General features: G+C 52.1%; 2 protein-coding genes across 3 annotated transcripts in view; both read right to left on the reverse strand.

Moving 5' to 3' along the window:
* The window catches only part of prpf3 (PRP3 pre-mRNA processing factor 3 homolog (yeast)), a 32392-nt gene extending 20878 nt beyond the window's left edge, over nt 1-11514 (reverse strand). Inside the window, exons 1-7 of the mRNA XM_068022812.1 lie at nt 11420-11514; nt 6921-7073; nt 6103-6233; nt 4777-4917; nt 3146-3229; nt 2351-2571; nt 862-1171 (exon numbers count right to left, since the gene is read on the reverse strand). Of these exons, the coding sequence (XP_067878913.1) occupies nt 862-1171; nt 2351-2571; nt 3146-3229; nt 4777-4917; nt 6103-6233; nt 6921-7071 (1038 nt within the window). The 5' untranslated portion in view covers nt 7072-7073; nt 11420-11514. The remainder of the gene's footprint in view (nt 1-861; nt 1172-2350; nt 2572-3145; nt 3230-4776; nt 4918-6102; nt 6234-6920; nt 7074-11419) is intronic.
* Nucleotides 11515-16408: 4894 nt separating this feature from the next.
* ecm1b (extracellular matrix protein 1b) overlaps nt 16409-24421 on the reverse strand; it is a 33159-nt gene continuing 25146 nt past the window's right edge. For both annotated transcript variants that reach the window (XM_068022939.1, XM_068022940.1), the window contains exons 6-7: nt 21141-21228; nt 16409-18247 (exon numbers count right to left, since the gene is read on the reverse strand). In XM_068022939.1, coding sequence (XP_067879040.1) covers nt 18104-18247; nt 21141-21228 — 232 coding nt within the window. In that variant the 3' untranslated portion in view covers nt 16409-18103. The remainder of the gene's footprint in view (nt 18248-21140; nt 21229-24421) is intronic.

Genomic DNA, 24421 nt, shown 5'->3' on the forward strand with positions numbered 1-24421 from the left:
GGGTCGGTAACCAGAGGGACACAGATTGAAGATAATTGGTAAAAGAAGCAGAGGGGGAGATGAGGAGAATGTTTTTTTAACACAGCGAGTTGTTGTGATCTGGAACGCGCTGCCTGAAAGGGCAGTGGAAGCAGATTCAATAGTAACTTTCAAAAGGGGAATTGGATAAATACTTGAAGGGGAAAAATTTACAGGGCTGTGGGGGGGGAAAAAAAGAGATACTAATTGGATAGTTCTTTTCAGGCACAGGCACCATGTTCTGCATCATTCACTGATTTTAAAATCCATCTTGGACAAAACACCAGAGGGGTGCTGACACCACTGGAAATTTAATCTCAGCCTTCAGAAGGGAAAGGAGGTGCAATTAACAAAAGGAAGACAAGGGCCTTCCATCTCCCTCAGCTGGGGCGGGTGGGGTCAGATTTCCACCTAGTCATCCGCACATTACACTGAATTTACAGCATAGAGACAGGCCATTCGGCCCATCTGCTCCCTGCTGGTGTTTCTGCTCCACACGAGCCTCCTCCCATCCCCCTCTTCATCTCACCCTATCACCATATCCTTCTTTTCCTTTCTCCCTCGTGTGTTTATCCAGCTTCCCCTTAAATGCATCTCTGCTATTCTCCTCAACCACTCCCTGTTGTAGCGAGTTCCACATTCTCACCACTCTCTGGGGAAAGACGTTCCTCCTGAATTCCCCATTGGATTTATTAGTGACTGTCTTATATTGTTCCAGTCTCGCCCACAAGTGGAAACACTCTCCCTCTCTGCCCACTCTATCAAAACCTATTTTAAAGGCCTCTATCAGGTCACTGCTCAGAAACGAGTCCCCGTCTGTTAATTCCGAGTGGCCGCTGGTACCTTGGTCCGTATCCTCTGGGCTATTTTCTCAAACTTTCCCCTCTCGTGGAACCGGAACAGCCTCTTCTGCCGCTGGGAGGGCAGCACTGGCACGCGGGGGTCGTAAAAGGTGTTGGACTCCAGGTCGTCGCTCGGCTTCTCCTTCAGCAGCAGCTGCTTGAACTGCTCCCGTTTCACTGCCCGGATGTTGGCTTTCAGGGTGGGCATGCGATGCGTCAGCTCCACCTCTTTCCCAGTGGCGTCCACCGTCCGGCCCTGGTCGTCCAGGATCAGCGGGGTCGGCTTCAGGTGCTCCTTCGACTCGACTTTGCTGTCGGTGAAGAACAAAACACATACACGCCACATTTTACTGCTTTATTCATTGTGAGGAGGGTTTCCGACTTGTGGCCGGGATAGTGGGTGGTGGGGGAGGGTGATAGTCAAGTCAACTCGCTATTAAAAAATAAGGTGCAGCCCCACCTGGCCAAATAGCATGCTCATCGGGGAACTAGGATTAATTGCTAGAGGGATGAAATTGAAAAGCAGAGAAGTTATATTAAACTTATAGAACCATGGAGAGACCAGAATTGGAGCTACTGTGCACAGTTCTGGTCTCCATAGGACACAGGAATAGGTGCAGAGAAGGATCTACCAAAATGGAAACAGAACTGAGAGGTTATACCTATTAGGAAGGACTGAAGAGGCTTTTCTCTAGGAAACGAGAAGGCTGAGGGGTGACCTGATAGAGGTCTTTAAAATGATGAAGGGTTGGATAGGGTCGATGTTGAGAAGATGTTTCCACTTGTGGGGGAGACGAGAACTCGGGGGCCATCAATATAAGACAGTCACTGATAAATCCAATGGGGAATTCAGGGGAAACGTCTTCACCCAGAGAGTGGTGAGAATGTGGAACTCGCTACTACAGGGAGGGGTTGAGGGGAATAGCAGAGATACATTTAAGAGGAAGTTGGATAAACACACGAGGGAGAAAGGAATAGAAGGATATGGTGATAGGGTGAGATGAAGAGGGGGATGGGAGGAGGCTGGTGTGGAGCATAAACACCAGCACGGAGCAGATGGGCCAAATGGCCTGTTTCCGTGGTGTAAATATATTACAATAGCCGTACGACCAAGGTGCAAGCAGCCTGGTAACTAACAGGCTGACGTACAGAATCAATGGGATCTGGCTTCAACCCTTGCATGACGAGGTGGAGAGTTTCTGTATTGTATTTTTGTATCAGTATGGCAGTAATTTGAGTCCACGGGTCAGAGTGGGAGGTACAGGTGCTTTGGACTGATGGTTTCCAAAGCTCTCCAACACTGGGGGTTTTCCCTACCTCATGTCTGAGTCTGTTGGAGATTAATTGACGGGAGATTGGTTAATATGATTAGTCAACAGCTCCATTATCACCATATCACACAACTCCCAGGATGGTCAACTAAATGGAGCTTGGTTTATTTTCTATTGCCCAAGCCAACGCTGCGGTCAGCAAGGGGCACGGGTACTCACGGGGGTGCGATGCCCATGGCGTGCAGATTGGCGAGTCCCACCAGGTTGGTGCTCTGGAGCAGCCCCGGTTTCAGCGACAGCTGGGTCTGGATCCGGGCCTGCAGCTCCGCCGCTTTCTTGGCCTTCTCGATGGCGTCGTTCATGAAGGAGGCGGCCTGGGAGGGCTGGATGGTCTGCCCCATCGGCGGCAGGTCGGCAGTGGGAGCCGGGGCCGAAACCCGCTGGAGGGAACAAAGCCCACGTCAAAGCAGAGGCCGGTCACCAAAGAACAGGCATTTCTATAGCACCTTTCACAACCTCAGCACCTGCCACCCCCCACCACAGCACTTTTTTGATGTCCAGTCACTGCTGTAATACGGCAGCCAATTTGTGCACAGCAAGATCCCACAAACAGCAACGTGATAATGACCACTATATTTTTTTTCTTAAATTGTTATCGGTTGAGGGAACAACCCTCCGAGATCTCTGTGCTCCACCAATTCTGGCTTTCTTGCATATCCGCCACACCACTGTCCTCGATTTGACTGTCTGCTCTAAAGTTATTGCCTCAATTCAAAAAAAGAACATTCTTCCCAGCTCCGTTTTGGACTTCCCAGAACTGGAAGGGATCCGAGGAGCCACCACATACCCCAGTTTACCTCCCCACGGCCTGCTAACACCCGCCCGCTGCCGCGCAGCAAAGCCACAATCGGGCCCTGCAGGGTTTCGCAGCAGACCGGAACTCCCTCGACGCTGCCCCTTTGACAACAGATCGGAGGCGACCCGTACTGGACCCGTGCGAGATTTCACCTCTACCTGCGGGAACGAAGGTGTGATCAGACTGAGCTGCCTTTTCCGCTCCTCAATCTGTTTTGTCGCTGCTTCCATCATTTGTTTGATCTGTGGGACACAGGGAAAAGGAAAGGCAAGGTTAAGAGCAAGAGTATACCAGAAACAACTAGACAGAAGTGGCACTCAATAGAGTTCCAGTATGGAATAAAGCTCCCTCTACACTGTCCCCAAACACTCTCAGGACAGGTACAGCACGGGGGTTAGATACAGAGTAAAGCTCCCTCTACACTGTCCCCAAACACTCCCAGGACAGGTACAGCACGGGGGTTAGATACAGAGTAAAGCTCCCTCTACACTGTCCCCATCAGACACTCCCAGGACAGGTACAGCACGGGGTTAGATACAGAGTAAAGCTCCCTCTCCAAAAAAAAACGGGGGTTAGAGACAGAGTAAAGCTCCCTCTACACTGTCCCCAAACACTCCCAGGACAGGTACAGCACGGGGTTAGATACAGAGTAAAGCTCCCTCTACACTGTCCCATCAAACACTCCCAGGACAGGGACAGCACGGGGGTTAGATACAGAGTAAAGCTCCCTCTACAAAAAAAAAAACGGGGGTTAGAGACAGAGTAAAGCTCCCTCTACACTGTCCCCAAACACTCCCAGGACAGGTACAGCACGGGGTTAGATACAGAGTAAAGCTCCCTCTACACTGTCCCCATCAAACACTCCCAGGACAGGTACAGCACGGGGGTTAGATACAGAGTAAAGCTCCCTCGACACTGTCCCCATCAAACACTCCCAGGACAGGTACAGCACGGGGTTAGATACAGAGTAAAGCTCCCTCTACACTGTCCCCATCAAACACTCCCAGGACAAGTACAGCACGGGGTTAGATACAGAGTAAAGCTCCCTCTACACTGTCCCCATCAAACACTCCCAGGACAAGTACAGCACGGGGTTAGATACAGAGTAAAGCTCCCTCTACACTGTCCCCATCAAACACTCCCAGGACAGGTACAGCATGGGGTTAGATACAGAGTAAAGCTCCCTCTACACTGTCCCCATCAAACATTCCCAGGACAGGTACAGCACGGGGTTAGATACAGAGTAAAGCTCCCTCTACACTAAAAAAAAAAACAGGGTTAGATACAGAGTAAAGCTCCCTCGGCACTGTTCCCATGGTACTGTACGGGTTAACAATCCAGGAGAGGTTTCTGCAGTTTCGATCAAGAGTTACATTTTGCTGTAGTTCATACAGGCTATTTCTAAATAGACTCTGTGGACTGTTTGCTGTAGTGCACTGTTTAAATAAACACTGTAGACTGTTGCAGTGCAATTTAATTAGACTCTGTAAACTGTTTGCTGTAATGCATAGTTTAATTAGATTCTGTAGACGGTTTGCTGTAGTGCACTGTTAAAATAAACTCTGTAGACTGTTGTAGTGCAATTTAAATAGACTCTGTAGACTGTTTGCTGTAATGCATAGTTTAATTAGATTCTGTAGACTGGTTGCTGTAATGCACAGTCTAAACACACTGCATTTGCTGTAAAATAGTCTGTTGGATAGGAGTCCTGCCGTAAACCCCGCCCAACTCCAAGTGACTGGCTGGCACAGTTGTACTAATGGACAACCTGGAGAAAACACAGACTGACCTGAATCTTTGTCAGCATTCCCGGACTCTCTGTGGGCGGACCGGGGATGATTTCATTCTCCTCCACCTCTTCAAATCTCGGGATCCGTTTCCGCTTGGAGGACAATTCCCGAGTGACTTCGGAGTCTTCGCCAAAGACTTCCTGCCAACAACAAAGGAAAAGGAGGATTATTGAGGCTTGCAGGCAGCCTATAACGTAGTTAAACATCCCAAGGCAACTCACAGGAGTGTAAATCAGACATAATTTGACACATAAGGAGATATCGGGACATGTGACCAAAGCTGGGTCGAAGAGGTCGGTTTTAAGGAACGTCTTAGAGGCCGAGAGAGAGAGGCGGAGAGCTTTAGGGATTTAATTCCAGAGCTTAGGCCCAGGCAGCTGAAGGCACGGCGGAGCGATGGAAATCGGGGGTTGCTCAAGAGGCCAGAATTGGAGGAGCGCAGAGATCTCGGAGGGTTGTGGGCTGGAGGAGGTTACAGAGATAGGAATGGCTGAGGGCCATGGAGGGATTTGAAAATAAGGATGAGAATTTTCAAATCATGTCATTGATGACATCGAGAAATATTAATTTGCGCTATTGGGGACATGACTTATCCAGAATGTCCAAAGAGGTTGTATTCCCATTATCGTCTAAAGCAAGATACAGGGGGTTTATGAATAATTTGGGGTTTTGATGAGAGTAAATAGGGACAAACTGCTTCCACTGGCAGGAGGGTCAATAAGCAGAGGGACACAGATTTAAGGTAATTGGCAAAAGAACCAGAGGGGGGAGATGAGGAGAATTTTTTTTATTAATGCAGTGAGTTGTTGTGATCTGGAACGCGCTGCCTGAAAGGGAAGCAAATTCAATAGTAACTTTCAAAAAGGGGAATTGGATAAATACTTGAAAAGAAAATTTTTTACAGGGCTGTGGGGGAAAAAGGCAGGTGGAGTGGGGACGTACTGAATAGCTCTTTCACAGAGCTGCCACAGGCATAATGGGCTGAATGGCCTCCTTCTGTGCTGTATCTTTCAATAAGAGGTTTCACTCCCAGTGAGGTGGTGAGGTGGGGAGCGTGGGGGGGCGGTGTTGCAATCTGGAAAGTCAATAGGTTTGGTCACAAAGCAGAAAGGATTAATGAACCCCCAATGCCCCCTGGCGGCACAATCGGCACCTCAACCAGGTGAGGCAGCACGCAGATGTGGTTTACCAGCGGGCAATGGGCACCTTTGAAGGCGTGAGGTGCCACCTAGTGGTGGCACAGCAAACGGGCAATGCCAATGGCTCATGTCAAACATTCAGTAACCCCCCCCTCCCCCGCCCAGTGAGACAGCAGACTCTCAAACCTTCAGCTCCCTTTTCCGGTGCTTCTCGCTGCTGGACTTTGAGTGCCGAGTGTTGCGACCTTCCTCCACCGCCTCGAACAGCTTGTCCACGAACCGGACTGTCGAGTCATCCAGGAACGGTTTCAGGTGCTCTGCCAGGGGGGGAGCGGGGAGAGAGAGAGAGCAGGGCAGAGGTTAGCTGTGCACAGCAACAGTTTCCTTTTACTGCAACCCCCCCCCCCCCCGCCGCTGGGGCTCCGTACGCCTCGCACAGCTTCACTCGCAAACCTGGCCGGTGAGCGAACGGGCTCTTCGCCCTGGAGGGGCATCGCGGTCAAGCCTCGTCCACTGCCCCACCTCCCGCTCCCCAACACCACCACTTTGGAATCCAGTATGTGAGTAATTGCGACATGGCGCGTGCTGAACGCAGCCTGCTACTTGGGAATGGCCACAGCTCTTCACTGGGGGTTTTACCTCCCCTCACGTCAGAGTCTGCTGAAGACTCATTGATGGAGATTCAGCTCTGTGATTAGTGAACAACTCCATTATCGTTGGAGCCTATGATGGTAAATAAACCCTGGTCTTTTACATAGAATTAAATAGGGTCTACACAGTATCAGGCCATTTAGCCCAACAGCTCCATGCTAGCATTTCATTCCACACGAGCCCCCTTCTGTCCCTACTTCATCGCCCCATCACCTTTAACAATTCCTAATAACCATGGCACAAATTATGAATAAAACACAAGCATTGGCACAGTAGTCCTTGAATGGCTGCTTAAAGCCAGAGTTAAAACCCACGCTGAACCCCCGGGTTCACCAAGGGCGCTGCCACCTTACCCACTGTTTTCTTCTTGTCCATTCCCTTGCCCACGCAGTTGAGTGCAGCCGTGACCACAGTCTGCTCCGAGAATCCCAGTACCCGCTTCACCGTCTTCTCCACCCATGGCTTCAGTTCATCGAGATCGCGTTTGGACAGTGACAGTGACATCTCTGCAAGGGTCAGGGTCGGGGGGGGGGGGGGGGAGGAGAAGCAAAACAAGCGTCAGGACAAGGGGCAACAAAGCCAATCATCACAGCAACCTGCACATCGGCAAAAGGCAATTAATGACACCTCGCTCTCTTGCCTCTGAGTCAGAACATAGTTTTGGGGGGGGGGAGTCAGAGAAAATGGCTGCTGTTTCACACATTACAACAGTGACTACACTTCAAAGACAGACAGACTTGCATTTCTGTAGCACCTTTCTAGACCTCAGGACGTCCCAAAGCGCTTTACAGCCAATGAAGTCCTTTTGAAGTGGTCACTGTTGTAATATAGGGAAATACTTCAACAAAACTTCACTGGCTATAGAGCTCGGAGGAAAGAGCAGGGGAGTGGGACTAACTGGATAGCTCTAAGGAAGAGCTGACACAGACACAATGGACACAGGCCTCCTTAGGGACCGTGCCATTCTATGCTTGATTTTTTTTGGTGACGCTGGTGGGAGAGGGAAAGGGGCATAGTGTTCCTTAAAGCAGATGGATGCTGACACTCTGTACTCCTTCAAGAGGGAGCTAAACTGGATTCTAGGTGGAGCAGAGATGGCATCTTATAGCAGCCAAGTGGCTTTAAACTTCACACTTAATCCACATGAGCTCCTGGACCCATTTTAATCATAAGAACCTAAGCAATAGGAGCAGGAGGAGGCTATTCAGCCCTTCAAGCCTGCTCCACCGTTCAATGCGATGATGGCTGATCTTCGACTTCAAATCCATTTTCCTGCCCTATCCTCATCGCCCCCGATTCCCTCAGAGTTCAAAAATCTGTCGATTTAGTTTTGACCCACTGAGCAGCCTAGGCTCTCCGGGGTCGAGAATTCCAAAGATTCACAACCCTCTGAGTGAAGAAATTTCTCCTCATCTCAGTCCTCAAGGGCCGACCCCTTATCCTGAGACTGTGACCCCCGCCCCTTCCTAATTCAACACTCTCCAGACAAGAGGGGAACATCTCCCAGCATCTACACTGTCAAGCTCCCCCCTCGGAATTTTATGCATTTCAATGAGATCAACTGTACACAGTACACCAGGTGTGGGCTCACCAAGGCTGGGTATAATTTCACTGTCGGAGGGGCACTGCTGCTTATACATAAAGGAAACACTCTAGTGCCCCAGAACCATTCTCAACATCGACTCCGGACTCCATGTAGCCTCATGGCATCAGGTCAAACATGGGCAAGGAAACCTCCTGCTGATTACCACCTACCGCCCTCCTTCAGCTGATGAGTCAGTACTCCTCCATGTTGATCACCACTTGGAAGAAGCACTGAGGGTGGCAAGGGCACAGAATGTACTCTGGGTGGGGGACTTCAATGTCCATCACCAAGAGTGGCTCGGTAGCACCACTACTGTCCCAGCTGGCTGAGTCCTCAAGGACCGAGCTGCCAGACTGGTCCTCCGGCAGGTGGTGAGGGAACCAACAAGAGAGAAAAACCTACTTGACCTCGTCCTCACCAATCTACCTCTCACAGATGCATCTGTCCATGATACTATTAGTAGGAGTGACCATCGCACAGAGTCCTTGTGGAAACAAAGTTCTGAGTTCACACTGAGGACATCTTCCATCGTGTTGTGTGGCACTACCACCCTGCTAAATGGGATAGATTCAGAACAAATCTAGCAATGCAATACTGGGCATCTATGAGGCGCTGTGGGCCATCAGCAGCAGGATTGCATTCAACCACACTCTGTAACCTCATGGCCCGACATATCTCCCACTCTACCTACCAAGCCAGGGATCAACCCTGGTTCAATAAAGAGTGAGGACATGCTGGGAGCAGCACCAGGCATACCTAAAACTGAGGACCAACCTGGTAAAGCTACAACCCAAGACTACTTGCGTGCCAAACAGCAGAAACAGCATGCGATAGACACGGCTAAGTGATCCCACAACCAATGGATCTGATCAAAAAACTGCAGTTCTGCCACATCCAGTCGTGAATGGTGGCAGACAATTAAACAACTAACAGGAGAGGGCTTCACAATGATGGTGGAGCCCAGCACATCAGTGCAAATGCTTCAGCATTGTCTTTTGTAATCATCTTCAGCCAGAAGTGCCCAGTGAATGATCCATCTCAGCCTCCTCCTGAGGTCCCACCATCATAGATGCCAGACTTTAGCCAATTCGATTCACTCAACATGATATCAAGAAATGGCTGAAGGCACTGGATACTGCAAAGGCTATGGGCCCTGACAACATCCCGGCTGAGGCCTGAAGACATGTGCTCCAGAACTAGCTGCACTTTTAGCTAAGCTGTTCCAGTACAGCTACAACACTGGCATCTACCCGACAATGTGGAAAATTGCCCAGGTATGTCCAGGACAAGTCCAACCCGGCCAATTACCGCCCCATCAGTCTACCCTCAATTATCAGCAAAGTGATGGAACGGGTCACTGATAGTGCTATCAAGTAGCACTTACACGGCAATAACTTGCTCACCAATGTTCAGTTTGGGTTCTGCCAGGGCCACTCAGCTCCTGACCTCATTACAGCCTTGGTTCAAACATGGACAATACAGCTGAACTCCAGAGGTGAGGTGAGAGTGACTGCCCTTGACATCAAGGCAGCATCTCACCAAGAGTGACCTCAAGGAGCCCTAATAAAATTGAAGTCAATAGGAATCAGGTGAAAACTCTCCACTGGTTTGGAGTCAGACTTAACACAAAGAAAATGAAATGGTTGTGGTTGTTGGAAGCCAATCATCTCCACTCCAGGTCATCACTGCAGGAGTTCCTCAGAATAGTGTCCAAGGCCCAACCAAATCAACTGCATCATTAATGACCAACATAAGGTCAGAAAGTGGGGATGTTCGCTGATGATTACACAGTGATCAGTACCATTTGCAACTCCTCTGAAGCTGCCCTTGCATGAAAGACCTGAGCAACATTCAGCCTTGGGTTGATAAGTGGAAAGTAACACAAGTGCCAGGCAATGACGATCTCCAATAAGAGAGAAACGAAACATCTCCCCTTGACATTCAATGGCATTGCCATCACTGAAACCCCTGTCATCAACATCCTGGTTACATTGACCAGAAACTGAACTGGAGTAGTCATATAAATACCGTGGCTACAAGAGGTCAGAGGCTGGGAATCCTGCGGTGAGTAACTCACCTCCTGACTCCCCAAAGCCTGTCCACCATCTACAAGGGGCAAGTCAGGAGTGTGATGGAATACTCTCCACTTGCCTGGATGGGTGCAGCTGCAACAACACAAGAAGCTCGACACCATCCAGGACAAAGCAGTCCACCTGATTGGCACCCCATCCACAAACATTCACTCCCTCCACCACCGACGAAAAGTGGCAGCAGTGTGTACCATCTACAAGATGCACTGCAGCAACGCACCAAGGCTCCTTCCAAACCTTCCCAAGACTTTGGAACATCACCATCTGCAAGTTCCCCTTCAAGTCACACACCATCCTGACTTGGAACTGCATCGCCGTTCCTTCACTGTCGCTGAGTCAATATCCTGGAACTCCCTTCCGAACAGCACTGTGGGTGTACCTACAGCCCCAGGACAGCAGCGGTTCAAGGTGGTGGTTCACCACCACCACCTTCTCAAGGGCAATAAATGCTGGCCTTGGCAGCGACACTCACATCCCACAAACGACATACCCTACCCCCACCCCCTCCAAAGTTAACAGATGCCCCTAATTGTCAGCTTGCCAGTTATGGGTAGTTTTAATGCCGTGGACTACTATTCAGGGAGGGGGGTGGGGGGGCGGAACTCGGTCAAGACTAACAAACACATTTCATTTTGAAGCAGGGGAGACCTTCATCCCATCAGTCCAGGGCCAACAGCAAACCTCAAAACCCACTCCCCAGCCACCAGAGGTAAATGTCCCTCACAGTGCCCCCCTTTCTTTTCAGACTTCCTCTGGATTCAATGGACTGACCCTCTGGCACTCTCCCTTCGCACGAGGCCAGGTAGCCAACGCCAGAGCGCTGTTCCACTCTGGGAGGCATCGCAGCTGGGCTCAATTGCCGCCGTTGCCAATTCTGCCCTGCCCCGCGGCGTCGGGGAAACCAGGAGCAGGACCCCTGGCTGGTTCAAACCCGCTCCCCACCCCCATCCTAACCCCAGAGTCTGAGGGAGTGGGAAGTGAGGCCGCAAACCCGCCTGATGCTTCACCGGGAAAGTTCCAGGTTGAGCTGAATGTGAAATCAGTCCACTCCACCCGCTTCCCCCAGTGTAAGGGGGGAACTGAGACCCCCCCCCCCCACCCCGGCTCCGGGCCTTCCCTGACACCCCGGGATTAGGCCCCGAGGCCCGGGCCTCAGGCCTCGGCCGCACTCACTCACCCGCTCCCGGCTCCGACGTCCAACCCGCGAGAACGATCGAGACCGGAAGCCAGTGTCACCGCCGAACCCGTCCGCCGCCGGAAGCCGGCGTCACCGCCGAACCCGTCCGCCGCCAGCGGGGAGATGGCGTCACCGCCTAACCTGTCCGCCGCCACCGGAAGTCGACGTCACCGCCTAGTCCGTCCGACGCCACCGGAAGCTGGCTCCCCTGCAAAACACGACCGGCACAGATAGAAAAAAAAAACCTGGTGTCGCTTCTGAAAGCGGTCCGGGTTGAACCCGGTTTAAAGGAAGGGAGGGGGAGGGGGGGGCGGTGTTACACCGAATAGAGTCCCTGCATCAGCGGATGTTGTTGCACCGGCTGGAAACGTTCCGTTCACATCCTCACTTCCGACCTCCGACCACTGGAAGGCGACAGTGAGCCGCCGGCCAATCCCAGGGAAGAGTCGGTATATTCTAGAACAGTCCAGGACAGAACCAGAAAAAGCCAGTGCAAGATACAGAAGTCCCTATGGCGAGATCCAGAAAGTCTAGAATGTTCCAGGAGAATGCTAGGTGATGGCCAGAATGTTCCAGAAAAAAAATTCCAGGAAAAGGTCCAGGGCCATCCAGAAACTTCTAGAAAAAGAGCCAGAGGATTTTTTTTTAAATCCCGGAATTTCACTCAGGGATTCTGCAATCCCCAGAAAATCTCCAGAACATTTGTGGAAAGTTCCAGGAACGACAGGAAAGATCCGGAGAGTTCCTGAAAAACTGTGGAATTTCACTGAAAAGTGGGGGTGGGGGGGGGGTGCGGTCGCACAAATTCCAGAATCTGAATCCGGGACTCTGAGCGTTCCAGAAAATTTGAGCAGTCTCGGGGAAAAAGTTTCCGGAGAACGTTTTGGGTCCGGTCTAGAAGGTTCTGGAAAATCCCAGAATCTCTCACACAGCAACAAAAAAAAAAAATGGGATTTCCGGCATTTGATCAGGAATCTAGAGGTGGGGCTCTAGAAAATTCCCAACAAAATTGGAAATTTCCAGATACATTGGACGGGCACCCAAAGCCCAAGTTTTAATTTCCGAGAACAAAAGTTTGCCTCTTTTCCTTTGCACTCTGTATATTCTGCCGCTGAGAATTCCGGAATCCGTGACCAAACTGTCCGAAGACGAGCCCTGTCGTCAGACAGCGGGGGCCGGTACGCAACCAACCTTCACCAGCAGTTTCCCGGAGGGTAATGTTACGGAGGTTTGAGTGGGGAAATCTAGGGAGGCTTTCCGAAGTGCCGTTTCAAAGTTACAACCAACCGGAGATGCTGTTGAGAATGTCAAAATTGGGATTGATGGATTTTCTGTCGGGCAAGGGCACTAAGGGTTATGGAACCAAGGTGAATAGTTTCTAGTTAGGATCCAGGTCAGCAACGATGTAAGAGAATGGTGGAGCAGGCTCGAGGGGCTGAATGGCCTCCGTGTTAAGATTAGTGTTGGATTGTCACTGATAGTATACAAACCAGTCAACTTTAAATCTGGATTAGACGCAGGTCTGAACAAAAAGAGGTACCTTCCAGATTAATATTTGATTTTGGATTTGGTGAAACTGCGTTAGAAATCAAGTATATTTTTGGGCCTTTACTCAAGATGTGTAAGAACGTCAGGAATAGGGAGCAGGGGGGGAGGCTCCACCATTCATTACGATCCTGGCTGATCATCTACCTCCACTCCACTTCCCCCGAGCTATTCCCATATCCCTCGATTCCCTTCGAGTCCGGAAATCTATCCGTCTCTGTCTTGAATATACCCAACGACTGAGATTCCACGGTTCTCTGGGGTGGAAAATTCCAAAGATTCACAGCCCTCTGAGTGAAACAGTTTCTCCCCATCTCGACCGTAAAGGGCTACCCCCCACCCCCACCCCCCCCTAAGTTCTAGATTCTCCAGCCAGGGGGAAACATCCTCTCAGCATCTACCCTGTCTCTAATAATTTTACATGTTTCAATGCGATCCCCTGTCATTGTTCAAAATCCAGAGAGTGTAAACCCATTCTACTCAATCTCTCCTCATCAGACAACCTTTAAGTTTCTCAGGGGTTTAGGCTATAAACTAACAGTAAATGAACTGTTAGTGATGACACATTTGACGCAAGATCAACTAAATCCTCCTGTCAATGTACAGAATAACATGTCGCGGTGGAGAGAGTGAACCTGGATTAGATGCAGCGTCCCCAAGTGTTAAACTTTATGTGGGGACTAGATTGTTCTCCTTAGAGCAGAGAAGGCGAAGAGGAGATGTGAGGGAAGTGCTTAAAATCATGAAGGGTTTAGACAGAGTAAATGAGGAGAAACTGTTTCCAGTGGCTGAACAGCCAGTAACCAGAGGGCAGAGATTTACGATGACTGGGAAAAGAAGCAGAGGCAATAGGAGGAAAAACGTTTTTTATGCAGCAGGGTGGTTGGGATCTGGAATGTGCTGCTGGGTAGAGGCAGTGGATTCAGATTCAATAGTAGCTTTCAAAAGGGAATTGGATAAATACTGGAAGGAGAAAAAAAATGAAGAGATGGGGGGAAAGAGCAGGAGGAAGTGGAACTGACTGGATTGCTCTTTGAAAGAGCTAGCACGGACTCGATGGGCTGAATGGTATCCTTCTGTGCAATACAATCTGGTCCATATCCATTTTCTATGGGTGACCCTGGATTTATCTTGCACAGGTCCCATGCCAGACAGAAACTAGTTCTACAATAGATAAAATGTGCTGCATCTCAGTGATCGTTCCGTCCACAGTCTGTGCTGATCAACTAATCTCAGCACAAAGGAAGACGTGCGTTAATATAGCACCTGTCACATCCTCAGAACATCCCAAAGCACCTCAAGCCATTTAATTACTTTCAAAGTGCGGTCACTGTTGTAAAGTAGGAAACAGCAGCCAATTTGCACACAGCAACAACCCAGGAACAGCAATGCGATAATGACCCACATAATCTATTTTATTCATGTTGGACGAGCAATAATTATTGGCCCCATGCCGTTGGGGAGAACTCCCCCTAACCCCTCTGCGCTTCTTCTAATAGCGGTTGTGGGATCTTTAACATCCAACCAAAGGGACAAACTGGGCTTCATTTAACATCTCATTTAACTGACGGCAGCACCGACAGTGCGGCGCTCCCTCAGTACTGACCCTCCGACAGTGCGGCGCTCCCTCAGTACTGACCCTCCGACAGTGCGGCGCTCCCTCAGTACTGACCCTCCGACAGTACGGCGCTCCCTCAGTACTGACCCTCCGACAGTACGGCGCTCCCTCAGTACTGACCCTCCGACAGTACGGCGCTCCCTCAGTACTGACCCTCCGACAGTACGGCGCTCCCTCAGTACTGACCCTCCGACAGTGCGGCGCTCCCTCAGTACTGACCCTCCGACAGTGCGGCGCTCCCTCAGTACTGACCCTCTGACAGTGCGGCGCTCCCTCAGTACTGACCCTCCTACAGTGCGGCGCTCCCTCAGTACTGATCCTCCGACAGTGCGGCGCTCCCTCAGTACTGACTCTCCGACAGTACTGACCCTCCTACAGTGCGGCGCTCCCTCAGTACTGACCCTCCAACAGTGCGGCGCTCCCTCAGTACTGACCCTCTGACAGTGCGGCGCTCCCTCAGTACTGACCCTCCGACAGTGCGACGCTCCCTCAGTACTGACCCTCCGACAGTGCGGCGCTCCCTCAGTACTGACCCTCCGACAGTGCGGCGCTCCCTCAGTACTGACCCTCCTACAGTGCGGCGCTCCCTCAGTACTGACCCTCCGACAGTACTGACCCTCTGACAGTGCGGCGCTCCCTCAGTACTGACCCTCCTACAGTGCGGCGCTCCCTCAGTACTGACCCTCCGACAGTGCGGCGCTCCCTCAGTACTGACCCTCCCACAGTGCGGCGCTCCCTCAGTACTGACCCTCCTACAGTGCGGCGCTCCCTCAGTACTGACCCTCCGACAGTGCGGCGCTCCCTCAGTACTGACCCTCCTACAGTGCGGCGCTCCCTCTGTACTGACCCTCCGACAGTGCGGCGCTCCCTCAGTACTGACACTCCGACAGTGCGGCGCTCCCTCTGTACTGACCCTCCGACAGTGCGGCGCTCCCTCAGTACTGTCCCTCCGACAGTGCGGCCCTCCCTCAGTACTGACCCTCCGACAGTGCGGCGCTCCCTCAGTACTGACCCTCCGACAGTACTGACCCTCCGACAGTGCGGCGCTCCCTCAGTACTGACCCTCCGACAGTGCAGCGCTCCCTCTACTGACCCTCCAACAGTGCGCCGCTCCCTCAGTACTGACCTTCCGACAGTGCAGCACTCCCTCAGTACTGACCCTCCGACAGTGCGGCGCTCCCTCAGTACTGACCCTCTGACAGTGCGGCGCTCCCTCAGTACTGACCCTCCGACCGTGCATGGCTCTCTCAGTACTGCAACGGCCTAGATTCTGTGCTCGAGTCTCTGGATTGGGGCTTGAACCCACGACATTCTAACTCGGAGTTAGAGTGCTACTCCACAGAGCCATAGCCAACACCACATCACTAAAATTATCCTCAGTTTCCCTGAGCTAGTGAGGGGAGAGGGAGGTCGGTGGAGAGGGGGGTGGGTTGTAGGTAATCAGCTGGGGTTCCTGCTCTTTAGTCCTATGCAGTAACCGTGGCTGGAATCTGTGATGCATTTGTGTGTGTCACAGTGTGTATGGACATTCACTGAGGGCGGGGTCAGGCTCTCCTGCGAATGCCTTGCAGAGTCTAACAGCCTGCAATAACTCACTGCCCAACCTGACATATTTTTGTTGGTCCAAGGCTTACGGAACCAAGGCATGGGGGGGGGCGGGGGGTGGGGTGCAGTGTTGCAATGGAACTAAAATATACATCAACCAATCATCTAATCGAATGATGGAACAGTCTCGAAGGGGCCGAATGGCCTCCTCCTGTTTCTGTGAAGAATGGATGCAAGTTCATCTGGAGAGCTGGAAGAAAAGATATTCAGACACAACCCGATTTCTCAGAAGTTGCTTTATTGGTGCTGGGATTTAGCCAGGCACGATAACATCACCAGATAACAGGATTCATTACAAATTCAGAGAGATACACCTCCAGATAGGAAACAAAATTAAAGCCAAAATATTTTAATCCAAACCTTTGGCCTGTAAAGCAGGAGGTTTAGATGTGAGCCCCTCGCATCCCATACAGACACACCCCCCCCGATAAATTCTTTCAGCAATGCTGGTACATTTCTCATTTTAAAAAGCCTGCAGCTACCTTGCCCATCAGTGTAGGGAAAAAAAAAACAAAGTTGCATTTACGTATGGTCGTTAAATCGCGCAAAAGCGTTACACCCTGCTTTTGGAGTGTAGGCAAATGGAGCTTCCATTTTACACACAGCAAGATCCCACGAGGATGAATGCCCGGTTAATTATTTTTCTTGACAGTGTTCTTGAGGGTAGAATGTTGGCCAAGGCACAGTGAGAACTCCCTCTGCCCTTCTGTCAGTAGTGGCCGTGGGATTTGTTTTAACACCCACCTCCCCCCCCACTCCGCCCGCCTAAAGCGGGCAGACAGGGGCCTCAGTCTGACATCTCCTCCAGAAGACGGCGCTCCCGACAGTGCAGCACTCCCTTGGTACTGGCACTGGGGATGTTGGTCCAGGTTCAGTGCCTAAGGTGAGATGTGGAGTTCAAACCCCCCCCCCCCCGCCCCAAGCCTTCTAAGCCAGAGGTGAACCGCCCCAGATGGAAATGAGTTCCACACAGCAGAGACAGCGTGGGAGCGGTGTGCGTTTCTACAATTAACTTTTAAAAATACGTTTTTTTTAAATGCAAAGCTCACCTCCAGAGAAACACATGTGGGAAGGACATCAAACAGACTGGGCTTCCTCCTGTGTGAACTTGCCATCGTGTCAGAACAGAAACCCCCTCAGGATCAGCAGTTTCATGGATTCCTGAGGGGAGAGTCCTGACTGGAGGCTAATTACAGCAATGCACCCCACCCATCCAAGATTAATCACTGATTTAGCCTGAAGAGGACTTCAAGAATTTATTGGCAAAATTGGAAAAATGGCAGGGACTTGTGATTAGGGTCTCTCTCTCTCTCTGTCTCTCTCTCTCATATACATTATTGGTCTGTGCTTGTCTCTCTGTCGCTCTCTGTTGTCTCTTCCTCCTCTTTGCTCTCTCTCTCTCTCTCTGTCTCTGTCTCTCTCCCTGTTGCTCTGTCTACTTTTATCTGTTTCTATCTCTCAGCCTGTGTCTTACTCTCTCAGCAAGTCAATCTCCGTCCCTCTCCTCTCAATCAGTTTCTCTGTATTTCTCTTGTCTCCTGTTGCTGTCTCTCTCCCTCCCCGTCACACTCTTGTCTCCCCCTCTCTACCTCGCGCCCTCAGTCTCCCTCCTTTCTCTACTCTGAAGGGTGCACGAATGGGGTGCGGGGCGAGTTCCACAGCCTCTGCTGCGTCTCAACACTGTTTCATTCCCAACACATCCCTCAGGCATCTTCCCAAACTGGCCACTTGAGGGCGACTGGCGACCGTATAAACTAACCCCGAGAGAGAGAGAGTGCCCCAGAGTACAAAGAGTTAATCAAATGCAGAAGCTGTCAGCTGGGGAAAATCAAAACATTTAATATTTTATACGTATTTTAACTGCTCGCTGCCCTGGAAGCCGTTAACAGCTGAGCCACGACCTTTCCCCACGACACTCAGATCCCATACATTGTGGCCACTTGAATATGGGCCAGATAACCCAAATCGAAGCAAGACTCGGTGTTCTTTAAACAGCACTTCAACCGATCGTTCCAGGACCATTGCATACTGCCACACATGTGGGCAGAGAAAGTCATTTTCTGTGTAGAAAATGAGAAATTAAAAGAGTTAAATTTGAGGTTTCAACACTTCTGTTCAAGGTAAATTACTATGGTGCTGTTACCCGACTCCCAGGACAGGTACAGCACGGGGTTAGATACAGAGTAAAGCTCCCTCTACACTGTCCCCATCAAACACTCCCAGGACAGGTACAGCACGGGGTTAGATACAGAGTAAAGCTCCCTCTACACTGTCCCCATCAAACACTCCCAGGACAGGTACAGCACGGGGTTAGATACAGAGTAAAGCTCCCTCTATACTGTCCCCCATCAAACACTCCCAGGACAGGTACAGTACAGGGGTGAGATACAGAGTAAAGCTCCCTCTGCACTGTCCCCATCAAACACTCCCAGGACAGGTACAGCACGGGGTTAGATACAGAGTAAAGCTCCCTCTACACTGTCCCCATCAAACACTCCCAGGACAGGTACAGCACTGGGGTTAGATACAGAGTAAAGCCCCCTCTGCACTGTCCCCATCAAACACTCCCAGGACAGGTACAGCACGGGGTTAGATACAGAGTAAAGCTCCCTCTACACTGTCCCCATCAAACACTCCCAGGACAGGTACAGTACAGGGGTGAGATACCGAGTAAAGCTCCCTCTACACTGTCCCCATCAAACACTCCCAGGACAGGTACAGCACTGGGGTTAGATACCGAGTAAAGCTCCCTCTACACTGTCCCCATCAAACACTCCCAGGACAGGTACAGCACTGGGGTTAGATACCGAGTAAAGCTCCCTCTACACTGTCCCCATCAAACACTCCCAGGACAGGTACAGCACGGGGTTAGATACAGAGTAAAGCTCCCTCTACACTGTCCCCCATCAAACACTCCCAGGACAGGTACAGCACGTGGGTTAGATACACAGTAAAGCTCCCTCTACACTGTCCCCCCAAAAAAATAAAACGGGGGTTAGATACAGAGTAAAGCTCCCTCTACACTGTCCCCCATCAAACACTCCCAGGACAGGTACAGCACGGGGTTAGATACAGAGTAAAGCTCCCTCTACACTGTCCACATCAAACACTCCCAGGACAGGTACAGCACGTGGGTTAGATACACAGTAAAGCTCCCTCTACACTGTCCGCATCAAACACTCCCAGGACAGGTACAGCACGGGGTTAGGCTGCTCCTGCACACTCTCCACTTCCTCGCACTCGTCAGCCGGCCGGACACGCCCTGGCGGTCCGTATTGCCATCTGGCGGCGAGGGGAAACCCCGATGGAGGTCTCTCTACGAGGGAGTCTTCCCCCCTTTACATCTGGGACTTGGGATGGAGGGTGCTGCACAGAGCAGTCCCGTGCAATAGACTTTTAAGTAGGTTCACGGACTCCCAGGCCTCCTGTACTTTCTGCGGCCTGGACGAGTCCGTGTTCCATGTTACACGGAGTGTGCGTAGTTGCAGCCCCTCTTTGAGTATCTGAAGGGGCTGCTCCTCAAATTCTGGCTGCACTTCAGTCCCACGCTCCTGATCTTTGGGCACCCGGTGCGGAGGGGCTTGGGCCGGGAGGAGGATCTCCTCGTCGGTCTGCTCCTGGGCCTGGCCAAGGTGGCAATTCACAGGTCCAGGTTGCGGGCCGTCGGGGGTTCCGTCCTCCCCGATTGCCTGCCCCTCTTCCGCGGTTACGTTCGCGCCCGGGTGTCCCTGGAAAAGGAGCATGCGGTGTCCGCTGGTACGCTTGAGGCCTTCCGCGACCGGTGGGCACCGCAGGGACTGGAGTGTATTGTCGACGCCGAGAATGGCATTTTAATTTGAGTTTTTTGTTTATTTATCTGGTTTTAATAAAGTTATTTTAAAAATATAAGTATGTATATAAAGGGGGCCTGAGGAATAAAGGCCCCCTCGACATAAAAAATATATAAAGGGGGCCTGAGGAATAAAGGCCCCCTCAACAAGAAAAAAAAAAGAAAAAAAGGAAAAAAAAAAGAGAAAAAAAAAACGGGGTTTAGATACAGAGTAAAGCTCCCTCCACACTGTCCCCCATCAAAAAAAAGGGGGTTAAATACAGAGTAAAGCTCCCTCTACAAAAAAAAACGGGGGTTAGATACAGAGTAAAGCTCCCTCTACACTGTCCCCCATCAAACACTCCCAGGACAGGTACAGCACGGGGGTTAGATACAGAGTAAAACTCCCTCTACACTGTCCCCATCAAACACTCCCAGGACAGGTACAGCACGGGGTTAGATACAGAGTAAAACTCCCTCTACACTCTCCCAACATGTCCCTGTTGAATCCTGCTATAGTACTGTGGAATACTTTCCATTTCCCACCTCTGGGGCCTGTTTGCTGGAACTCAAGTTGTGATTGTTTCAAATTAACTGGTGATAGTACTCTGTTACCAACAGAGAGGGGAAGCCTTCACCCCATTAGTTGGGATGGATTTTTACTGAAGGTTGTGAGGGAAATGGTCAGTGTCTAACCCAGTGCATTCGGTCAGTTTTTCCTCTGTTCCCCACTCCCTGTGGCAGTTTGTAAATCTCAGACAGGCCACCAGGGGTCAGGACTGAGCAAACTCAGGCCACCTTTCCTCCACAGGCAGAGGGGAAATAAACATGGGAAACAGCTACCACTGGAGGCTCAGCTTGGTATAGATAATGTGCAACTGGCCGATTAAATCAGCCAATAACCTGGGGTTATTCTGTGCTGAGGTAGGCCAGTGGTACTTGGTCACTGGTGCTGTCCTCCATGCAATCAGACAGGGCTCCTGCAGCTGATTACCATCCGAGCAGATTGGGCTTGTCTGTGATGCCACATACAGTCGGCCAGCCTGCCAGCACTGTTCGGGTGAGGGTTGGGGAGGGTTTATGCATGATAAACGCCACTTGAGTGAGGGAGGGAGCCCAAATCAGAAAACAAGACATAATCTGACCTCCGTGACTCCACAGTGAACCTTCTGCTCCAGTGATTCATGCGGGCAGCAGTTTTTCTGCAACCTCTTCACCAGGTTGGCTGCAGGCCTGAAGGAGAGAAAGAGAAAAATTCAGTCAACAAGCACTTTCTTTTTTTCCAGTCTCCTCCCCGCATCCGATTCTCTGCTCATGACTGGGTTCCAGCTCCATGGGCTCCAAGACCCTCCCTCACCTCCTCTCAAGAGTGTTTGATGGGACAATATAGAGGGAGCTTTACTCTGTATCTAACCTCGTTTTTTTTTGTATCGAATCCCCATTTTTTTTTATAGATAGATGGACATTTACTCTGTATCTAACCCCGTTTTTTTTTAGGTGGCCTTTATACCCCAGGCCCCTTTTATATAATCTATATAGAGGGGGCCTTTATTCCTAAGGCCCCCTTTATATACATAATTTTAAAATAACTTTATTAAAACGAGATAAATCAACAAAAAACTCAAATTAAAATGCCATTCTCGGCGTCAACGATGCACTCCAGTCCCTGCGGTGCCCACCGGTCGCGGAAGGCCTCAAGCGTACCGGCAGACACCGCATGCTCCTTCTCCAGGGACACCCGGGCGCGAACGTAACCGCGGAAGAGGGGCAGGCAATCGGGGAGGACGGACCCCCCGACAGCCCGCAGCCTGGACCTGTGAATTGCCACCTTGGCCAGGCCCAGGAGCAGACCGACGAGGAGATCCTCCTCCCGGCCCAAGCCCCTCCGCACCGGATGCCCAAAGATCAGGAGCGTGGGACTGAAGTGCAGCCAGAATTTGAGGAGCAGCCCCTTCAGATACTCAGAGGGGCTGCAACCTCGCACACTCCGTATATATGTGGAACACGGACTCGTCAGGGCCGCAGAAAGTACAGGCGGTCTGGGAGTCCGTGAACCTACTTAAAAGTCTATTGCACGGGACTGCTCTGTGCAACACCCTCCACCCAAGGTCCCCGATGTAAAGGGGGAAGACTCCCACGTAGAGAGACCTCCATTGGGGTTTCCCCTCGCCGCCAGATGGCAACGCGGACCGCCAGGGCGTGTCCGGCCGGCTGACGAGGGCGAGGAAGTGGAGAGTGTGCAGGAGCAGCCCTTACAGGAAACCCCTCCGCACCGATTGGAATGGCACGGAGGGCATTTCCGAGAGGCGGCTCGGGTTGTGCGGAACCGGCTCCCGAGGAGGGTTTCGGGGCCTGGGTCCGATGAGCAGTTCCGCACTCCGCCGGCGGGGGAGCACCCCGACTGGAGGCGACCATGTTCCAGACTCGGAAAAGATCCCGGTAAAAGACAGGCAACTCCCTCAGAGAGGCGCAGCTAACGGACTCCACCAGGAGCTGCGTGTCGTCTTGAAGGCAGTGACACTGGCGGAAAAATACGTCGCCAGCGCACACCATCTGGGAGGATGCTCGACGTACAGGTATCTCTGCAGGGTCCGAAGGCGGAGAGTCGCAGCCTGGGTGCAGACGCACACCAGCGACTGGCCGCCCTCCTCGATCGGGAGACTCAGGACCGCGGCAGAGACCCAGTGTTTCCTCTTGCCCCAGAAGAAATCGACGAGTTTCTTCTGGATCTTGGTGGCAAATACAGGGGGCGGGGCCAAAGTGACCAACCGGTACCACAGCATGGAGGCCACCAGTTGGTTTATGACCCACGCTCGGCCCCTGTAGGAAAGCACTCGGAGCAGTCCTGTCCAGCGCCCCAGCCGAGCGGTGACTTTCGCCTCCAACTCTTGCCAGTTTGCCGGCCAGGCTTCCTCAGTGAGGCTAAGGTGGACTCCCAGATAGAGGAGGTGCGTGGTGCTCCACGCAAAAGGTGTCATCTCCTCCGGCAGGGAGTCCACCCGCCACTGACCAACCAGGAGTCCGGAACATTTCTCCCAATTGATCCTCGCGGAGGACGCGGCAGAAAAGGTCTGCTGGCAGTCGCGCATCCTCCACAAGTCAACGGGATCTGAGATTGCGAGGAGCACGTTGTCGGCGTAAGCCGAGAGGATGACCCGCATGGCCGGCTCGCGCAGAGCCAATCCCGTCAACCTCCTGCGAAGCAGGCACAGGAAGGGCTCCACGCAGATGGTATACAATTGGCCGGACATGGGGCAACCCTGACGCACTCCTCTCCCAAAGTGAAGGGGCGCCGTCAAGGACCCGTTAACTTTGACCAGACACTCTGCGGCGGCGTATAAAAGTCGGACCTGGGCCACGAAATGCGGCCAGAGTCCGAAAGTGCGCAGAGTCCCGAAAAGGTAATCGTGATCCACCCTGTCGAACGCCTTCTCCTGATCGAGGGAGAGAAAGGCGACCGACTGACCAGTCCTCTGGGAAAGATGGATCAGGTCCCGGACCAGGTGGATGTTGTCCTGGATGGACCGGCCCGGGACCGTGCAGGACTGGTCGGGGTGGATCATGTGGGCCAGCACGGAGCCCAGGCGGGTAGACAGAGCCCGGGCAAAGATCTTATAATCCGTGCTGAGGAGGGAGACCGGACGCCAGTTTTTAAGCAGGCGGAGATCGCCCCTCTTCGGCAGCAGGACGATGACCGCCCTGCGCCACGAGAGGGGCATCTCCCCGGTCGCCAGGCTTTCCCCCAGGGCCCGCGCGTAATCGTCCCCCAGGACGTCCCAGAACGCCCTGAGGAACTCCACGGTCAACCCATCCAGCCCTGGGGATTTGCCCCTTGAGAGCTGGTGGAAGGCGCCAGTCAGCTCCGCCAACGTGAGCGGAGCCTCCAATCCTTCGGCGCCCTCCGGGCTGACCTGCAGCAGGTCCTCCCACAAAACTCTGCGCGTTTCCTCGCTGGACGGATCCGGAGAGAACAACGCACTGTAATAAGTACGGACCAGGAGGCCCATTCCTTCCGGATCCGTGATGGAGGATCCGTCGTCGGCTAGCAGCTCGATGAGCTGCTTACGGACCCCCCGCCATTTTTCCAGTGAGTAGAAGAAGGGTGAGGCGCGGTCCAAATCTTCCAGGATCTGGATCCGCGACCTCACGTACGCGCCTCGGGACCCTATGAGCTGCAGGTCCCTCAGCGCGCCCTTCTTCTCTTTGTACACCTGCCACAGAGCCGGGTCCACGACGGCATGACCGAGGCGGGACTCCAAGTCGAGCACCTCCCTCTCAAGGCGCCCGATCTCGGCTTCCCGCCTCTTGGTCGACCCCTTCGCGTACTCCTGACAGAAGACGCGGATGTGAGTCTTGCCCACATCCCACCATAGCCTCAAGGAGGGGAAGCCCCCCTGCTTCCTTCTCCAGTCGGCCCAGAATCGAC

Source organism: Heterodontus francisci, chromosome 46 (assembly GCF_036365525.1).
Source record: "Heterodontus francisci isolate sHetFra1 chromosome 46, sHetFra1.hap1, whole genome shotgun sequence".
Classification (NCBI taxonomy): domain Eukaryota; kingdom Metazoa; phylum Chordata; class Chondrichthyes; order Heterodontiformes; family Heterodontidae; genus Heterodontus; species Heterodontus francisci.